Source organism: Lampetra fluviatilis, chromosome 1 (genome assembly GCF_964198595.1).
Source record: "Lampetra fluviatilis chromosome 1, kcLamFluv1.1, whole genome shotgun sequence".
Taxonomy (NCBI): domain Eukaryota; kingdom Metazoa; phylum Chordata; class Hyperoartia; order Petromyzontiformes; family Petromyzontidae; genus Lampetra; species Lampetra fluviatilis.
In genome coordinates, this window is record NC_136275.1 from 37,311,828 (window position 1) to 37,332,526 (window position 20,699).

General features: G+C 51.6%; 2 protein-coding genes across 2 annotated transcripts; one reads left to right on the forward strand and one right to left on the reverse strand.

Moving 5' to 3' along the window:
* The first annotated feature begins 5,444 nt into the window (after nucleotides 1–5,444).
* LOC144935268 (uncharacterized) lies at nucleotides 5,445–8,546 on the forward strand. The gene has a single exon (XM_078861841.1). The coding sequence runs from the start codon at nucleotides 5,585–5,587 to the stop codon at nucleotides 8,462–8,464; it is 2,880 nt and encodes a 959-aa protein (XP_078717967.1). The 5' UTR covers nucleotides 5,445–5,584; the 3' UTR covers nucleotides 8,465–8,546.
* Nucleotides 8,547–14,515: 5,969 nt separating this feature from the next.
* On the reverse strand, nucleotides 14,516–17,552 carry LOC144949876 (uncharacterized). The gene has a single exon (XM_078880230.1). The coding sequence runs from the start codon at nucleotides 17,550–17,552 to the stop codon at nucleotides 14,673–14,675; it is 2,880 nt and encodes a 959-aa protein (XP_078736356.1). The 3' UTR covers nucleotides 14,516–14,672.
* Between the last annotated feature and the right edge of the window lie 3,147 nt (nucleotides 17,553–20,699).

The following is a 20,699-nucleotide window of genomic DNA, read 5'->3' on the forward strand; positions in this document are numbered from 1 at the left end:
TTGGTTCTTTTGGTAAAGTCACGTAGAAGAGAAATAATAAAATAACAAAAATAAAACATAATAAAATACAATTCTCACGACGTTTCGGCCACAACGCAAGCAGCCGTCCTCAGGTGAAGAACAGGGCTGTCGGAAAGACAGCCCTGGTGGGAAGGTTCGGGTAGCGAATGATCAAAAGAGGTGAACCTCTCGGAATATAAGATGGAGAATCAGTGGCGTAGTAGCTAAGTTGTCAGCTCGGGGGTGGGGGGGGGCAATTGGTCAAGTTGGGCCACAACATTTAATTTGTCTCGCACGGTCGCACCTTGGGGGGGGGGTGGGGGAAGGCATCCCCAGTTCCCACGCCAGTTACGCGACTGCAGAGACTGCAACCTGCGGTCAGAGACGTGGCAGAATTCCTACCGGCGCCTCAAGGAGAGCGAGCGCGATTGTCGTGGTCCCCGGCCGCCGGTGGGCGAGACGGCTTCAGAGAGCGGCGCTCACGAGGAGGGGTGGAGGGTGGCGGGACATTTGTTGACGTCACTGGCAGTGGCACAGCTGGAATACAATTGTGGGTGGGGAGGGGGGAGAACAAATATAATATAACCCCCACCCCCACGCCCAGCCCTTCCCCTACACCAGGGGTTGCCAAGCAAAATAACAACAAGAGACTTTTTTTTCGGATTCCTTTTCTGGGGGGGGCGGGGGGGATGCGAGACATGGCGAGGTTTTTGTTCAACAGGTAAATCATCGAAACACAAACTTAGAACGGGCACGTAAGTACAACAACTACTTTGTTTCATCAAACCCCTACGTATTTATTACTATTATAGAAATGTGTTTACGATTGTGAACCAAAGGGGTGCAAGGCTGCAGTAAAAGTTAAGAGCCGCAATGCGTGTGAATACGAGACGATTCTTTCTAAGTAACGTCACGAAGCAGTCATTAAAGAGCCGCATGCGGCTCCCACAGGCGCATGTTTGCTGATCACTGCCATCCACTGATCCCTTCCCTCCACTGATCCCGCTCAGAGGTTGCAGACCGCCAGAGTGATTACACGCAGGGTGTCCTTTTTCCTTTGGATGTTACAAAGCAGTGACCGAGGTCGCACAGAGGGTTGGGGACCGCAGCGTTTAAACGAGATTCGCACAACAGCAGTGCTCCGATATACAACGGCGGTCTTCCCCATTCACCTGCTGCCTATGTGTGTGTGGTGGTGGTTATCTCTGTGGGGAGCGGTGGCGCACTGGTTAGCACGCCGCGCTACGAACACGGCCATCCGATGCTCGCCCACGGCCAACACCGGTAATGATGATTATCTGACCCGGTCCTGGGCCTCCCCAAGGTCGACGCAGCATCAAATGAGTACCTGGTGCGGTGTGTAAATATCGCTACTAGGGAGACAAAGGCGGCCGGGCGTGGTGCTGGCCGCCCATCCCCCTCGTGTGCCGTGCCGGCTCGCTAACAGCACTCGCCCCAACAGTCTGTTAAGGCTATACGGGGGATCTTTGTCTATGGTGGTGGGTATGTTCGCGACTGCCAACGCAGCATCACCCAATGATGAATTTGTTTGTACGGAATTGTGGAGGATTTCCCAAGAAAACATCAATATTTAAAGATGTCTTTCCGACAGCTCTGTTTCTTCACCTGAGGACGGCTGCTTGTGTTGTGGCCGAAACGTCGTGAGAATTTTTTTATTTTATTGTTTAATGTTTATTTTTTACGTGACTTTACCGAAAGAACCAAGACGATGTATAGATATTTAATAAGTGATTTAGAATATGCTTAACCTGTAATAACGTTTGCTTTAGGGGGAACGGTAGCGCAGCGGTTTGCTGACTGCGCTACGAACCTGGCTCCACGACCTATGAACTCACTTCACTACCACGAATGCGTTGCGCAGTTTTTGCTATTTGTACTTGTGCACCACTGCCGACGTAGTTTCACCAAATAATAACTTTGGTCGTGTTCTCTCGGTTATTTTTTTTGAATGGCAGTTTTAAAATGTTCTACAGTACTTTTTTTCAATTATCCAGTTATTCTGGTCGTGGAAAATATATACACGCCGTGAAAACAACAACCGCCATTCGCCACTGAGTGTCTATGACGTAGCCACCATGGCACTTGTGCCAGGCTATGTGCATGTTAAGGCCACGTGCGGTAAGGGACCCCCCCCCATACCTCCTGCATTTTGTCACTTTGAGAGCTCGACTCGCTCGTCAGCATGGATGAAAACACGGGGGCCCTTCTATTTTATATTGTCCATGTCCTGTTGGTGATCTGTGTCTCACGCCTGACACTGTTCGCTGTGTGTAACGCTGGGTAGGGCTACGTGGATCCGAGTTATGTCACAAATCAGTAGACTTTCTTGCACTACGCCACTAACACCATCTGGGAATGGCCACCTCATACATTGGTTTTGAAAAAAAGGAACCATTGTAATCGCCGATTCGAAATCTCAACCCCCTCAAAAACAATGATTTTGCACTGGTACACAGTGTGGTAATTCGCGAAATGCACCGTGATTTTTGTTGTGGCTGAAATCATTTCAGAATCCATTCGTGGAGAATGTCTTCATTCCCAGAATTGATCTGGCACCGTCTGATGTGAATTTACCATTTATTTTGACGCAAAGACAGTTTCCAATCATATCTGCATTTGCTATCGCTGTAAATAAGTTGCAAGGACAAAGTTTTGAGCGTGTTGGCCTTTATCTCAATGAACTTGTTTTTTTTCCATGGACAACCTTATTTTGTTGCTTTGTCAAGATGCAAAAATCCAATCAACATCAAAGTGCCGATTCAACAAACTTCCTCTCAAGGAAAACGTTTGGGAGATGATTGTCAATTTATAGCCAATGTGATGTATTGGGGGATTTTTTAATTGAATAAATTAAACACAATCTTTAAATTTGCGTCTTTTTTATTACATGAAATTTCTATGAATCCGTCAAATTACAGACAATTACACCGGTAATCTAATAACGCTGTCCTGTTTAGTTTTATATGTAAGCTTTGTCGTTCGTGTAAATGACGTCTCGCATTCGCTCAGGAACCACCGACGGACCGGAAGCCAGCAGCCACGCGGTGAGCCGGCGCGACCAACGATTGCCCGAGCTCCGCAGTCCTCTACATATCAAGATGTTTTCAGCCAATTAATGAGTGTTTATACATAGTAATATGTTTTTACCCTTTCAACTGGTACAAAAACTGACACCTTTATACAAGGCATCATGTTTGCAATAACCACAACACAAGCAGTCAAAATGCAAACAAAAATAAACAAAAGAAACAACTCTGATAATGATGTGCACTGTCCTTGAAGTTGTGGAGTGTTTATACATGTTGGGAGCAAGCCGGAGTAACCCGAGAAAACCAACGCTTTCGAGGGGGCAACACTGCATCCCACACAGAAGGGACACATGTTCGTCCCTCCACTTTAGTCTGAAGTTCCACGAATGATGTTCGATATGAGTCACTGAACTCTGGACGTGCTTTTACTCCACTTGGACTCGTAGTAACACGAGTATTGCCACTTCTCTTTACCAGTTCCTAACCGCCCCCCCCACTCCCCGCTCACTCTCCCTCTGCACACAGGAATTGCAACACCCACGACCGAGTCCAGGATGATGCGACGCCGTGGAGCATTCGTTGTTCTGGCCCGCTGTATTATTGCAGTTTATATTTTAGAGATAAAACATGGCATTTTGGTGATAATCTATACTTAACTTAATTTATTTCTTTTTAATAATTGTTATATTGCGATTGATTTTCTAGCTATTTTTTGTCTTATCTGTTATTGATTAATATTGTTTTTCTTTACTGTAACTTGCTGCGTTCGTTGCAGAAGCGGCGGTGTTGTTTTTGTTGCTGAAATCCGATTAATGAGCTTCTTGGCTCACGCGGCATTTCAAAATAAAGTGAAGCGATTAAAAATAATCGATGCCTCGAGCATCCTGGCTGGCTGCTGGCAGACTAGAGAGTTTTTAAACTTCCATTTGTACATCAGGTATCCGCGTCTGCCATAGTTTGTGCTTCATGTTTATTTGCGAGTTCTTTTGAGCTCCATTCAGCTCTCCAGGCCTCATCGGGGTTGAATTCTCATTGTTCAAGATTAAGCGCATGGATTCACAAGGACTTGGCGTGGCTTCAAGCGAGGACGAGGGACGTTACTGGGGTCCTTAATAAATCGGAAGGCGACTGTTTTCCTCGATTTGCAAGCAAAATAAAAACCGTGAAGACATTCCGATGTCGCGGGAATTCGACTCGCCACTCTTTCTACAGCCTCCTCATAGTGGTCCCAGTCAACTCTGGCCAGGTTCATTCTTAGTAATCACAGGGATTACGATGCCGATGTGAGTGATGATGGGCCTATGTTGACTTTTGTGGAAGTTTGGGAGTATGTCGCGTGATGCGTGAAGTGTGCTCCCCACTTTGATCTGCGGAATTTATGGGGAGGTCCAGGCTGAAGTCGTGTTGCCAGCGAGCAGTGGAAAGTTGCTTTGCTGCTTGGGATCGTAAGCCAGGTGCAGATCTTCGGCGGACATCCAGTCAGTCAGGTCTTTGTCGTATGCTTGATCTACTGAATAGCCTCAGATATTATTATGGTGGCTGTTAACGTCACCAACGTAGATAGGACTGTGATTGGTGCACTTGGGATCCGCTGACTTTGGCCAGTTGGCGATGTGCGGTTCCCTTATCTTGATGTTGATGGTGGTGGTGGTTTCTTTTTCAGTTGGTGGGAAGGCGTAGAACTACGTGATGGTGTTCTTCACGTATATGGCCAAGACATAGTTCAGGTGGTAGTGGCTCGTCGTGAGTTTGTATCCATGGATGTGTTAGCGACTGGCATGTAGGGCATCCAAGACGTGGGTTTCCTGGGGCGTGAGGACATCAATGTTACGCGTTTTCAAGGTGTTCGCGAGATACTCGCGCTTTGCCCGGTAGAGTCCCTCAAGGTTTAGTTGAAGGATCCTTGTCCCAGGGCCTATCTGGCACGTTGTCGTTTGGCTCTGAAGAGGGCCGTTAGCGTGGCTTGTGTTGTTGTTACTCTGCAGACTGGGAGATCGGAGATCTATGATTGATGCTCAGTCGCCGTGTTGATGGCATTCGTCCCGATTTCTCACCGAGCGGAGTGGGCCGCGTGAAGGCTGCCATCTTTCACTCCATCGCGACACCGAAGAGGTGTGAGCAACGGACACAGAAGGTTGACGCGGTTCATTTAACATCGTTTTAACTTTTAAAGTTGGCGCTCAAATTAATTGTACTTATTACACGAGAATATTCTCTACATCGTAAAGAATATAAAGCGTCATAATTTACAACAAATATTACTTGGCCATTTCATTGACATTAAAAAGCAGCTTAATTTTCGTCCTCCGAGCACGAAAGTATTGCGACAAGAGAACGACAAGAAGACCTCTCTTTAATATTCGGTTCCTCCTTTGAGGACATATAGGTCAACGTGTGTGGGTGTGTGCCCTGTGAGCGCGTGCGTGTTGGCATCGCAAGAGAAGGGGAAACGAGTTGCGCTTCAGGGGGCGTGGCGGTGGAGACTCTCGCTTCCCTGCGCTCGCTCCCAGACAGCCGCCCTCTCCTCTCGCGCCATGGCGAGGCTCGTGTTGTGGCGGAGTTTCCCGGCCGCGTTGCTCCTCGCGTCTCTGGGTCTCGTGGCTCTCCCCGCGACGCTCGGCTTCTTCCTTCGGAAGTGCATTCAGGACGCCAGGTTCGAGACGTCCGTGGCGTGCGTGGACGCGCGCATCACGGACGCGCGGGACGCAATCGCTGACCTCCACGGGAGCCCACAGACCCTAAACCTGTCCCGCAACGAGATCGCTCAGCTCACGTCGGGCGGCTTCAAGAATCTGAATCGGCTCGTGAACCTGCGGCTCGACAGGAACCGCATCCGCAGAATCCAGCCGGGTGCCTTCGAAGGGCTCAAGGGTCTGCGCAGCCTCAACCTCACGGGGAACGACATCGCCTACCTGGAAGCGGACGCCTTCAAAGGTGCAGAAGGTCTCCTCGAGCTCCTGCTCGCTGGGAACATGCTGAATGTCGCGCCCGAGCCGTTTCGACCACTGCGACAACTTGTGAACGTGAGCCTGATGGAGAACTCCCTCTGGGACTTCTCTCGCGTCGTGGAAGCCGTGTCCGTGCTGCCGAGCCTGCGCTCTCTCGACCTCGACGGGAACAACTTCGCAGTGCTCAGCGTGAGTCGGGCGAGCATCAGGCTCCCTGGGAGCGTCAGGAGCCTTCACATCGCCGGGTGCGGCGTCCACAAAATCGCGCTGCCCGGTGACTTCTTCGCGAACGTCGCGTTCCTCGACATGTCCCGCAACAACCTGACGGACGCATCGGGCCTGGCGGCACTCAATCTGAGCAGAGTCGAGGAGGTGTTCTTGGGGGCGAACAATCTCAGCAGCGGCGCCTTCAAGCAGCTGCGCTCTCTGTCTCCCACGACGCTACACATGACCAGCGCGGGGCTGAGCAGCACGAGAAGTTTGCAATCGCTTTGCAACTCGACCTTGGGACTGCGAGTGAGCACCCTCACGCTGCTCTCAAACGACATTCGCGCGTTCACGGACGCCTTCACCTGGTGCCGCGAGCTCGCGAGTCTTGACCTCTCGATCAACAACCTCAAGTCGATGGGGAAATACGAACTGGTCAACGGTTCCAGCAGGCTGCGCGATCTGACCGTGCAGCACAACCACCTCACTTCGCTCGAGTCTTGCTGGAACAGCAACGCGAATACTCTGCGGTGTGCCAATCTCTCTCAGCTCGAGACCCTGGCCCTCACCTACAACAGGATCACGCATCTGGACGGACACGCGCTAATCCACGCCCCGAATCTGCTCTCTCTTGCCCTAAACTTCAACACGATCGCGACCATCAACTTCACGGCCTTCGCAGGCCTCGCCAGACTTGTGTATCTCCGTCTGGACAACAACCTCATCACAAACATCAGAAAACAATTCTTCCACGGTCTGGAAAACTTGGAAACCCTCAACATGAGGAACAATAAGGTAACCACGATCTTCCCGGACACCTTCACGTTTCTGAAACATCTTAATATTTTGGATCTGGGTGGAAACCGCATCTCTTCGTTGAAACAAAACGCAATGTCCGGACTGCATCGTCTGAGGAATCTCTACATTGATGGGAACTTCCTCAGGATAATTAATTCGCATATGTTCAATGGGCTGCACTCGCTCCATAACCTCGACTTGGTCCGAAACAGCATTTCATACAAATATAGCCGCCAGAGCAACTCTCCATTCGTGAACCTCACCAACCTCACCACGCTCAAGCTGAGCGCCCAGCAGCCGTACGGAATGCAGAGCATCCCCGTCGATCTCTTCAAGGGTCTACGATCGCTCAAGTACCTTTACCTGGCAGGGAACAAGATCTCCTTCCACAACACGCTGCCATTCGACGAACTGGTGAACCTAAAATACCTGGGCATGCAAGACGTGTGTAGCGGCCTGCAGAACATGAATGCGAACATGTTCCAGAAACTCACGCAGCTCGGGACTCTGGACCTGGGCAACATCGGCATCAACTTCCTGAACAAAAAACAGTTCCAGAATCAGAGCAACATGCGCGTCCATTACCTGGGCGACAACGGAATGAGGGCCATGATCGAGGACGTGATCGCACCCATGAAGGAGCTGCGCTACCTGGACGTGACCTCTAACCCCCTGCAGTGCACGTGCGATAACGCGTGGTTCAAGAACTGGTCGCGGAGCAGCGACGTGCAGGTGGTCGGCCTCTACGGCGTCTCGTGCTCCGGCGACAACGGCGCGGCGGGCAACTCGTCCCGTCTCTTCGTCGACTTCGACGCCTCCGTGTGCTACGAGAAGTGGGGCAGGGTCATGTTCCTGCTCACGCTGCCCTTCTTCTCGCTGCTCACGGCGTGCCCGCTCGTGTTCGTGAAGGCGCGCTGGCACATCCGCTACGGCTACTACATGTTCCGCGCCTGGTTCCGCGAGTACCGGCGTCGTGACGAGGACGCGCGCGCCTACGACTACGACGCCTTCATCTCCTACAACTCCCGCGACGAGGACTGGGTCATGGACGAGCTGGTGCCGCGGCTGGAGCAGGAGGGGCCCCCGTTCTGCAAGCTGTGCCTGCACCACCGCGACTTCGCACTGGGCAAGTACATCGTGGACAACATCGTGGACGCCATCTACAGGAGCCGCAAGACCGTCTGCGTGATCAGCCGCAGCTACCTGGAGAGCGAGTGGTGTTCGTGGGAGATCCAGATGGCCGCCTACCGCCTCTTCGACGAGCACAAGGACGTGGTCATCATGGTGTTTCTGGAGGACATCCCCGACTACAAGCTCTCCGCCTACCACCGCATGCGCAAGATCATCGGCGACAAGACGTACACCAGCTGGCCCGAGGATGCCGCCGGGAAGGACCTCTTTTGGGCGAAGCTGCGAGCGGCGATCAGGGGACCTCTGGCCACGGAGAGCCGCCTCGTGTGACGAGACCCCAGGAGAAACCGGGGTGGACCGTGCAGCAGAGATCGTGGGAAGATCTTCTTGGTTCTTTCGGTAAAGTCACGTAGAAGGGAAGTAATACAATAATATATTATTTTATTATGTTTCATTTTATTATTTTATTACTTCCCTTCTACGTGACTTTACCGAAAGAACCAAAAAGATGAATCCCTGCAGTCACGAAAGCTTTAAATCGAAATTTAAATCGTGTGAAGACTTGGTGGCGGTGGCGGCCGTGATTTGTCATATCCAAATTCCCTTTTATAAGCAACGTAAAATATATACATATTTGATCATTGGTCATGTGGTTTCACCCCGTTTACATTGAATCATTTTGAATGCCTCACCTGACTCAAACGGTTATCCAACACCCTGGGTCTCCCATCACCACATCCCTGGCCTCACTTTACTGGCGTGCGGAATACGAGAGTTTCTGCCGCTCTCTAAATCTATCTCAGGCCTTGCCCGACCCAAATAAAAGTAGCTTTTATCTTGCAGATGCACACCTACTCCGTTCTATTTTTATCCCGCCCCCTTTCGAAATGAGATCGAAGCGTCGTCAATGACGAAACGTGCTTTTAAACCACAATCGGTGTCATCCTCACAGCACTTGAGTGATACTACCCTTGACAGAACAACAACAACACACTCGACACCCATTCACGGGGCGGACACGAGAGGACTATGCCAGAGGGTCCTTGACCGCGATTTTTTGTTGTTAAAATCTAGTTTTTTTTATAATTGCTCAGCTTCAAACTCGCAGCCTGGCACACAGCCTAGATGTGTATCTCCAAAAGGAGTGCTCTCTTTCTCATAAGCCTTCCTTTGAGTGTCAGTCTCTCGCACGATAATAACCACTGGACACGTAACGAAGCGTGTCAATGGATTAAATACAGATTATGATGCTCAAAATGCACTCGTAAACGTGTTCTTGCAAGAATCAATCAAGGTACATACTATTTATACAAATTATTTACTAATGGAGGGAAATGTATGCATTGAGCGAACACATTTGTACGTGATAGGAAGTAATGACAATGTCATGGCAATACCGGATCATGGCAATTAATTGAATCGCTGGCAAGGTGAATTGTCAAGTGATGGCTTGGTAGTGGTTTAATAATAATAAGCACAAATTACAGTGAGCCTATACTTCACGAATAAGACGAATTCTTTGATCGAGAACTTGGGAGTCTCGGAGTCAAAGCACAACATCCCTTGTAAGCAATCCTGAACAGGTCAGAGTCTGGATAGGTGAGAGTCTGGACAGGTGTGAGCCTGAACAGGTGAGCCTGAGCAGGTGTATGCCTGAAGATGTGAGCTTGAACAGGTGAGCCTGAGAAAATGTGCACCTGAACAAATGAGCCTGACCAGGTGTAAGCCTCAGCAGATTAGCATGAGCAGGCGTTAGCATGAGCAGGCGTTAGCCTGAACAAGTGAGCCTGGGCAGGTATGAACCTGAATAGGTTCATCTTCTTGGTTCTTTCGGTAAAGTCACGTAGAAGGGAAATAAAAAAAAACATAATAAAATAATTCTCACGACGTTTCGGCCACAACGCAAGCAGCCGTCTTCAGGTGAAGAACAGCTGTCTTTCCGACAGACCTGTTCTTCACCTGTCTTTCTGACAGACTTGTTCTTCACCTGAGGACGACTGCTTGCGTTGTGGCCGAAACGTCGTGAGAATTATTTTATTATGTTTTATTTTTATTATTTTATTATTTCCCTTCTACGTGACTTTACCGAAAGAACCAAGAAGATAAATCCCTGCAGTCACGAAAGCTTTAAATCGAAACTGAACAGGTTAGCCTGAGCAAAGGTGTACCTGAACAGATGAGTCTGAGCAGGTGTGAGCCTGAACAGGTGAACCTGAATCCGATGTGAACCTCAGCAGATTAGCATGAGCAGGCGTTAGCCTGAAGAGGTGAGCCTGGGCAGGTGTTTAACCTGAACGGATGAGCCTGAACAGGTGAGCCGTGAGCTGCTACCTCAAGTGGATGGTGCTTGGATGATGCATGAGTGCAGTGGGATAGTTCTCGATTTCTCTCTAGCTGCACCAGTTCTAGAGAGAGAAATACCACTCAGCCAGAATAGTTCTGGTTTTGGATTCACCCTTCTTGATTCAATGTTTTTTTTCATGATGCAAACTCCCATTTGTAATTTAATGAAAGCGTTTTTAATCAAAGTGGTGAATCTAGCAGCCTCTAGTGACTGAAGGAGTCAAGTTCATCCATTACTTGCAAAATGTTATTAAAAATACGTAGTCTGACACGATGCGATGAATATACTGAGATAAAAATAGACATGAATCAATAGCTTAATAGTTCCACCCATAGTAACAGAAACAAATAGCACAAGCACCCAGCACCCAAAACGTGCCCGACTATATTTAGAACCCTGAATAGTGCTCGTTAAACACATCAGTTCCATTCACCAATCCATACCATCTTATTTCTACAATGCACAGTTTGTACAATCTCCTGGAGACGGAGATGCCACAGGTTCTTCACGTTCTGCAGATGTAGATGCCACTGGTTCTTCATGTTTTGTAGATGTAGATGCCACTGGTTCTTCATGTTTTGTAGATGTAGATGCCACCACCCCCATCTATTGCGCGGCGGTTGAACTTAAGACTCTCAATCCAAACAGCTGCAACTGAACATACGGACCAGGTTTGTTCGTATCTCTGGGAGTTCGTAAGTCGAATGTTCTGTATACAAAACAGACGTTCGGCCTGCATCCTGATCTCTGATCGACCATCACAAGTGACATTTGTCGTTGGCCGCTTGGCATTACAGGGCGTTGGGCCTACGCTCAGTAAAGCGATGAAATTTATCAACAAAAATCAAACTGCAAGGTGGCCAGGAGACGTAAGTGCAGGACATGGTTTATGATCCCATGTGTGGAGAACGCTGATTTGTTATACCCTTGCAGGGCCTTGCTATGTATTGCTTTCACTGGGTCAAGTTTACATTCACATGTCAAATACTATACCAGGCAGACGTCGCATAGGGCGACCCCGTAGAATGCTTATTCGTTATAGCACGGGCAGATAGGCCGTAGGCTTCCACTTTCCTCTGTATGCTCAAGGAGTAAAATGTTACTAATGTTTTTGTTTGATTTAAATCGCTTGCGAGTGAGAACACGTGGCAACGTTGGCCGAGAAAACCCACCCGCCGCCATATTTGTTTACATTCGCTCAGCCAATGAAAGCGACGCACGCTCTGAGCCAATCAGCAACCCCCACCACCGCACCCCACGATTCGATTATCGCGATTCTTGGTGAATATTACATTTAAATATTTTTTTACAAATATTTTTTTCCCTAATGTTGTTTCCGTAAAATATAGTGCGTTGAATTTAAATAATTAAAATAACTCGCCCATGATACGTCCGGGTATTTAATGATTAACTCTATGTCCTGTACATCACCGCAGATACACCAGCAGGTGGCAGTCAAGCCATTCCTCATGTGACACAAGAGTTCGGATATCCGATCGTTTAAATAATTATAATCTACCGAATACAGACGCCTCAGTAATTTTTGCTGGAGCAGTCAACACCTGATGACGGTTGCTTGCGTTGCTTCTCAAACGTCGTGATTTTATTTTATTTGTTTTCATTTTAATTTATTTTATATTTTTTACCTACGTGACTTAACCGGAAAACTTCAAATCTAGAACGAATTATATTACTGGACCAATCGGATAAAGACGAAATTATTTGCAGTGGACGAAGAAGAAGTCACGTAATCTGCTCCCACGTGTGCCGCTGGACGGGAGGTGATGGGGGGGGGGCTTCATGACCGCGTCAAGTGGCCGCGGCACGTTGGGCGTGGCTTGTTGGGGGTTTCCAGCCTTCGGGGAGGCAGGATGTTGGGGTGGCCAATATTTTTCAGATAATTGACCACGAAAAATAGTCGCATTTTAATTTGCAATCGGTGAATAGTCTCAATTGACGCCAATCGTCCCTGCTCGAATCCCGTGTAGATCTTAGTCTCTCTTGCGACGGAGTCTGCTGATGGTGTTGATGTTACAGCCGCTGCAAGATGTGTGGGAAATAAAAGTGTTACAATAAATCACACAGCATCGCTGCAGCGGTTCATTCTTCAACGTGTTTATAGTTTTGTCGCCCACATTCTCGCGGCCTGGACGTTCAATATTCAAGTAAAAGCGTGATTTAAAAAAACGACGGTGAAGACACTTCCAGGATCCAACAACGGTATCAAGAAGCATCGATGCATATGTGAAAACTGATTATTATCGAATTGCATATGTTTTTTTTATATTTTACCGGCAGTTAATGAAATGCGATAGCTATACTAATCACACAGGCTAAACAAGCAGAGGAGACACGCATGCATTTAAATTGCACTGAGACACATAGCAGGAAGGAACGCATGAATCATCGAACAAAAAAGATATCGGAGCCATCACATTGACAATAAAAGACAAGTCAGTTGGACAGGACACAATCGTCGAGATTGGATGATGGGGCTGGTTACGGAATGGCAGCCAAGCAGAAAGAACCTTGCCCAAGAGGGCGACCGCTACGCAGATGGAGCGACGATCAGATCGACTCGTGTACAGCGGCGACTTTGGATTGTGGCAAGCGTTCAATATTCAAGTAAAAGCTTGAGGGATTGCAACTGCGTTGGAAGTCCTTGAGCCAGCAGTTGATGCGCCAGGGACGACGGTGACGATAGTGGAGCCTGCAAACCCGTGAAGCAGTCTGACCCTACAGAGTTGAACCCTCCCGTGTGTGGGGGGGGGGTTCTCGGAGGACTTCGCCTTCCCTAATAACTCATTACAAACACATTCCTGCGGAGGGAGCTGGTAGGCACGTTGGGTTGCTCGGTCAATGGCCAGGGTCAACGGCGGCGTGGTGTATTCCGCAAATATGCCCGACTGTGAGGACGGGCACAAGCCGGCGTGAGTAGATTAAACGTTGAGTTTTATAAGGGCACCACGGGGCGACCAGCCCCTCCCCACCCAGCCCCACCCCTCCCACCCTCCACCCAGCCCCACCCTCCCCACCCAGCCCTTCCCCACCCAGCCCCTCCCCACCCTCCCCACCCAGCCCCTCCCCACCCTCCCCTCCCAGCCCCACCCTCCCCACCCAGCCCCTTCCCACCCTCCCCTCCCAACCCAGCCCCTCCCTCCCCACCCAGCCCCTCCCTGCACGACGGACGGACGGACACAATCATCCCCTGTGGGCTGGTGTAACCAGGAGGTTCCTACCAGTAAAAGGAAGTGACCCTACATCGCGATAGCACAACCCTCCGTGAGATGAGCCTTGATGTGAATTAATGGCTAATTATGTAAGTCTATGAGGGGCGGGGGTTGTGTGTGGGGGCGGGGGAGAGAATCGATTATCTCAACGTTGTGGAGGAAGCGGGCGAAAGAGGGGTGATAAGCCACATGCCCTGTACCCTTCATGAAAATCCAACTCCACACACACCTACTCGGTTCACTATGTTTTATCTGGCCATTGAACTAAGGCGGTCACCGCATCGCGCGCTTTCAGACGCGATTCTGCGACCGTCTGGAACGCTCTTCCTTCCGATATTAGGAAACCAATGGAGCTACGGGACTTTTCAATCTAAATTAAAAACTAATTTCTTTAAAACTGCTTTTTGTGTTCAGTTTGTCATCCTTCCCCACACCTCCGATTAGCAAGGTTGGCTACGTACGGTGCGAAAGAAGTCATACATACATATATCTGCCCCCTCTCCCCAACTCCAATTTAAGAATCTTCCCCGAGCACCTATCTACATGAAGGATGGTGGTAAAGGGTGGGGCAATGCCTTTGCTGACTTTGTGTGTTCGTAACACGTCACACGCAACTACAAAGACAAAGATCCCCCGAATAGCCTGAAACAAATTAGCGAGCACATTTCGAGACCGGCATGGCACGAGAAGGGGCGGTTGGCCAGCGCCACGCCCGGCCGACCTTCTCTCCCTACTCCCTAGAGGCGATGCTTACACACCGCAACAGGTACTCATTTGAGGCTGAGTCGACCTAGGGGATGCCGAGGACCGGTTCAGATAATCGTCACTTGGTGTTGGCCGTGAGCGGGAATCGAACTTGGGTAGCGAGGTTCACAGCGTGGCGCGTTAAACTGCTTTACCACCACCGCATGATCCATACCCCAGCGCACCCTGCCCCTCGCTGTAAGTTTGTTGGGGGTTCTCATCACACGAGGCGGCTCTCCATGGCCAGAGGTCCCCTGATCGCCGCTCGGAGCTTCGCCCAGAAGAGGTCCTTCCCGGCGGCATCCTCGGGCCAGCTGATGTACGTCTTGTCGCCGATGATCTTGCGCATGCGGTGGTAGGTGGAGAGCTTGTAGTCGGGGATGTCCTCCAGAAAGACCATGATGACCACGTCCTTGTGCTCGTCGAAGAGGCGGTAGGCGGCCATCTGGATCTCCCACGAACACCACTCGCTCTCCAGGTAGCTGTGGCTGATCACGCAGACGGTCTTGCGGCTCCTGTAGATGGCGTCCACGATGTTGTCCACGATGTACTTGCCCAGTGCGAAGTCGCGGTGGTGCAGGCACAGCTTGCAGAACGGGGGCCCCTCCTGCTCCAGCCGCGGCACCAGCTCGTCCATGACCCAGTCCTCGTCGCGGGAGTTGTAGGAGATGAAGGCGTCGTAGTCGTAGGCGCGCGCGTCCTCGTCACGACGCCGGTACTCGCGGAACCAGGCGCGGAACATGTAGTAGCCGTAGCGGATGTGCCAGCGCGCCTTCACGAACACGAGCGGGCACGCCGTGAGCAGCGAGAAGAAGGGCAGCGTGAGCAGGAACATGACCCTGCCCCACTTCTCGTAGCACACGGAGGCGTCGAAGTCGACGAAGAGACGGGACGAGTTGCCCGCCGCGCCGTTGTCGCCGGAGCACGAGACGCCGTAGAGGCCGACCACCTGCACGTCGCTGCTCCGCGACCAGTTCTTGAACCACGCGTTATCGCACGTGCACTGCAGGGGGTTAGAGGTCACGTCCAGGTAGCGCAGCTCCTTCATGGGTGCGATCACGTCCTCGATCATGGCCCTGATTCCGTTGTCGCCCAGGTAGAGGACGCGCATGTTGCTCTGATTCTGGAACTGTTTTTTGTTCAAGAAGTTGATGCCGATGTTGCCCAGGTCCAGAGTCCCGAGCCGTGTGAGTTTCTGGAACATGTTCGCGTTCATGTTCTGCAGGCCGCTACACACGTCTTGCATGCCCAGGTATTTTAGGTTCACCAGTTCGTCGAATGGCAGCGTGTTGTGGAAGGAGATCTTGTTCCCTGCCAGGTAAAGGTACTTGAGCGATCGTAGACCCTTGAAGAGATCGATGGGGATGCTCTGCAGTCCGTACGGCTGCTGGGCGCTCAGCTTGAGCGTGGTGAGGTTGGTGAGGTTCACGAATGGAGAGTTGCTCTGGCAGCGATATTTGTATGAAATGCTGTTTCGGACCAAGTCGAGGTTATGGAGCGAGTGCAGCCCATTGAACATATGCGAATTAATTATCCTGAGGAAGTTCCCATCAATGTAGAGATTCCTCAGACGATGCAGTCCGGACATTGCGTTTTGTTTCAACGAAGAGATGCGGTTTCCACCCAGATCCAAAATCTTAAGATGTTTCAGAAACGTGAAGGTGAGCGGGAAGATCGTGGTTACCTTATTGTTCCTCATGTTGAGGGTTTCCAAGTTTTCCAGACCGTGGAAGAATTGTTTTCTGATGTTTGTGATGAGGTTGTTGTCCAGACGGAGATACACAAGTCTGGCGAGGCCTGCGAAGGCCGTGAAGTTGATGGTCGCGATCGTGTTGAAGTTTAGGGCAAGAGAGAGCAGATTCGGGGCGTGGATTAGCGCGTGTCCGTCCAGATGCGTGATCCTGTTGTAGGTGAGGGCCAGGGTCTCGAGCTGAGAGAGATTGGCACACCGCAGAGTATTCGCGTTGCTGTTCCAGCAAGACTCGAGCGAAGTGAGGTGGTTGTGCTGCACGGTCAGATCGCGCAGCCTGCTGGAACCGTTGACCAGTTCGTATTTCCCCATCGACTTGAGGTTGTTGATCGAGAGGTCAAGACTCGCGAGCTCGCGGCACCAGGTGAAGGCGTCCGTGAACGCGCGAATGTCGTTTGAGAGCAGCGTGAGGGTGCTCACTCGCCGTCCCAAGGTCGAGTTGCAAAGCGATTGCAAACTCCTCGTGCTGCTCAGCCCCGCGCTGGTCATGTGTAGCGTCGTGGGAGACAGAGAGCGCAGCTGCTTGAAGGCGCCGCTGCTGAGATTGTTTGCTCCCAAGAACACCTCCTCGACTCTGCTCAGTTTGAGTGCCGCCAGGCCCGATGCGTCCGTCAGGTTGTTGCGGGACATGTCGAGGAAAGCGACGTTCGCGAAGAAGTCACCGGGCAGCGCGATTCTGTGGACGCCGCACCCGGCGATGTGAAGGCTCCTGACGCTCCCAGGGAGCCTGATGCTCGCCCGCCTCACGCTGAGCACTGCGAAGTTGTTCCCGTCGAGGTCGAGAGAGCGCAGGCTCGGCAGCACGGACACGGCTTCCACGACGCGAGAGAAGTCCCAGAGGGAGTTCTCCATCAGGCTCACGTTCACAAGTTGTCGCAGCGGTCGAAACGGCTCGGGCGCGACCTTCAGCGTGTTCCCAGCGAGCAGGAGCTCGAGCAGACCTTCTGCACCTTTGAAGGCGTCCGCTTCCAGGTAGGCGATGTCGTTCCCCGTGAGGTTGAGGCTGCGCAGACCCTTGAGCCCTTCGAAGGCACCCGGCTGGATGCTGCGGATGCGGTTCCTGTCGAGCCGCAGGTTCACGAGCCGACTCAGATTCTTGAAGCCGCCCGACGTGAGCTGGGCGATCTCGTTGCGGGACAGGTTTAGGGTCTGTGGGCTCCCGTGGAGGTCAGCGATTGCGTCACGCGCGTCCGTGATGCGCGCGTCCACGCACGCCACGGACGTCTCGAACCTGGCGTCCTGAATGCACTTCCGAAGGAAGAAGCCGAGCGTCGCGGGGAGAGCCACGAGACCCAGAGACGCGAGGAGCAACGCGGCCGGGAGACTCTGCCACGACACGAGCCTCGCCATGGCGCGAGAGGAGAGGGCGGCTGTCTGGGAGTGGGAGCGAGCGCAGGGAAGCGAGGGGTCTCCCTCCGAAATGAAGCGCAACTCGTTCCCCCCTCCCCCGCCGACGCCTCTCTTGCGATACCAACACACGCGCTCACGCACAGAGACTCCCGTGAAGTCTCGATAGACTGTGGGAGCAAGTGCGGATAGCGAGCACCTATGAAGGGCGTAATTGCACACGAGGTTGTGGGTGGCCAACACCACAACCGGCCGCCTTTGTCTCCCGAGTAGCGATGGTTACCAGGTACTCATTTGAAGCCGAGTCGATACATGCACGCGTTCACACACGCAACACACGGGCTCTCACTTTCACTCCACTGATTTGCACGCGCACGCTCACACACGTACCCGACAGCATCTCGCCCACGCGATATCACGCGCACGCACGTGTGCACAAACACGCACGCACGCACACACACACACACGCACACAAGTGCACACACACACGTACACACACGCCAACCTGCTATGTCACGCGCGTACGCCAATGTGTAAACGTGCACCACGCCGGAGCGCACTCCACACGCACGAATCCGCCTGGCACACGCGTCGGCATTCGCCAGTACAGATCGCACCTTTAATGGAGACGCGCAAACGAACAGGCACACCGTCTGTGCCACAAGCGCACACTGCCACTGATCGAGCTCGCAGAGAGCCACAAGCTCACCGACAAAGACAAATATCTCCCGTATAGCCTTAACAGATTGTTGGGGCATGTGCTGTTAGCGAGCACCTATGAAGGCCGCCACGGCACACGAGGGGGCGGGTGGCCAGCACTACGCCCTGCCGCCTTTGTCTCCCTTGTGTCGATGTTTACGCACCACGCCAGGTATTGGCCGTGAGCGGGAATCGAATTCGTGTCGCCGGGTTTGTAGCGCAGCGCGCTAACCGCTACACCACCGCTCCTCACTACACACACGCACACACGCGCGTGTCACTCGCACACGCGCATTTCTCCGTGCGCATCAACATAAACGACTGGGAGTTCCAGTTTCGTTGTTTGTAAAGTTAAAGGAGAAGCTGCGGGCATGTAGAGTTTGGGAGTGGGACATAAAATTTTTACAAGTATATTTTGAGTTCTTTGAAAAATTGCAGAAGACAACACTGCCGGATTAATAATCATATTTCCGCACATCTTTCACCATTCCTCGTCATCCAGCGATGCCACACAAGCGAGATGGGATCTCCCTTTGAAGTGACCGTTCTCCGGGGCGTTGTTCCCTTCTTCGACTGACAATTCAGCACCCGACTCGTCAGTCTGGCCGTGCGCGATGCGTCCTGCCCAAGTCCGCTTCATCTTCCCGTTCATAAAGAGTCGATACGATAACCTCTGCGACTCGCGTTTGGTAACCTGTTCCACGTGTTCCTCTTTCTCTAAGCACGCGTCTCGACACGGTTTTTTTCCTCGAATCTCCCAACTTTTGTACAGTGCTCGAAAGGTGCCCGCAAAGAGTCTGTGTTCGATGCTGTTTGCAGCATCGAATAAACACTGTAGTAACATGATAACAAATGCATGTTAATAGCTTTTAATAGCTTTTGTTGAATTCGGTAAAAAAATATATAAACCCCTTCAAAATTCCAAGAGCCGCAATGCACTCGAATAGGAGACGGTAGTTCTGGCGACCCGGGTTCGATTCCCTCTCACGGCCAACACCAGTGACGATGACCTGAACCGGTCATGGGCCTCCCCTAGGTCGACTCAGCCTAAAAAAAGTACCCGGTGCGATGTGTGAACATCGCCACTAGGGAGACAAAGGCGGGCGGCCGTGGTGTTGGCCACACACCCCTTGTGTGCCATGCCGGCCTTTATAGGCGCTCGCTAACAGCACTTGCCCCTACAGTGTGTTAAGGCTATAAAGGGGATCTTTGTCTTTGTGGTTCCCCAATAAACAACAATCACGGAGTTGTCCTTAAAGAGCCGACCCCCCCTGGGTCTACACGGAAACCACGGGGGGGGGGGGGGGGAAGATGTAAGTCGCAAGAAGAAGGTGACTCGATCCACGTATTTTACAGGTAGGAACCCACTGGTTCCACCAGCCCACAAGGGATTATTGTGTCCGTCCGTCGTGCAAGGGGGGGGCTGGGTGGGGAGGGAGAGGCTGGGTGGGGACGGGCTGGGTGGAGAGGGGCTGGGTGGGGGTGGGAGGGGTGGGGCTGGGTGGGGAGGGGCTGGTCACCCCGTGGTGCCCTTATAAAACGCAACGTTTAACTTACTCACGCCGGCTTGTGCCCGCCCTCACAGTCGGGCATATTTGCGGAATACACCACGCCGCCGTTGACCCTGGCCATTGACCGAGCAACCCAACGTTCCTACCAGCTCCCTCCGCAGGAATGTGTATTGTCCCGTGGTTTTGGCTTCCACCAAACAAAGAAATGCTGCGAGCTCTCTCATGGTGGCGAGGAATCTTTTTGATCCGCTTCTGTTTCGTTTGTGGGCCGTTAAATACCTCGCTTGTTAGTTGTTGAGATATTTCCTGCAGTATTGATGATGTTTTCGTCTTTGTGGTCGCTGTTGCTGCTGTGCTCACGCACCACAACAACCTGGAAACTGGCTACACGGGGTCATGATCCGTGTAACAAATAAAATAAACTTAATATCGGCAAGTCCACCGGTGGGGATGAAGACGTCCACACACCGCGTTTGACTTCAGAGGACTGCTCACTGCACTGATCAGTGGTGATGGTGAATCCAAAGACAGATCGTGATACAATTCGCCACTGGGGTTAGCCATGGCAGGGGATCCTTTGAACTTGGGTTTCTAAACACAGTGCGCTAACCTAACCACTGCGCCACCGCTCCCCCCTCCCAATAATAACCACCACACGCAACCAACCATTGGACATTCAAAAACAAGCCACAGCGGTGCAATTGTGACCGTGGAACTCAATCTATGGACCATATAGTGAACCACTTCAGTCTGAGCTCCGTCAACGGAGGAGGTGGAGGAGTAGCAAGACGACACGATCTCTCTCCTGAAGCCCCCCTCTCGTCGGTGGCCAGCAGCATTTCTCACGATGCCGCCACCGCACGCAAAAGGAGTAGCACCAGAAACCACCTCACCATGGAATCGCTGGCACGTTGCAATTTGTGTCCGCATTTAAACGCAG

Bases quoted from the DNA above. Each gene is read 5' to 3' on its own strand.
- LOC144949876 (XM_078880230.1), bottom strand. From the start codon at position 17,552: ATGGCGAGGCTCGTGTCGTGGCAGAGTCTCCCGGCCGCGTTGCTCCTC.
- LOC144935268 (XM_078861841.1), top strand. From the start codon at position 5,585: ATGGCGAGGCTCGTGTTGTGGCGGAGTTTCCCGGCCGCGTTGCTCCTC.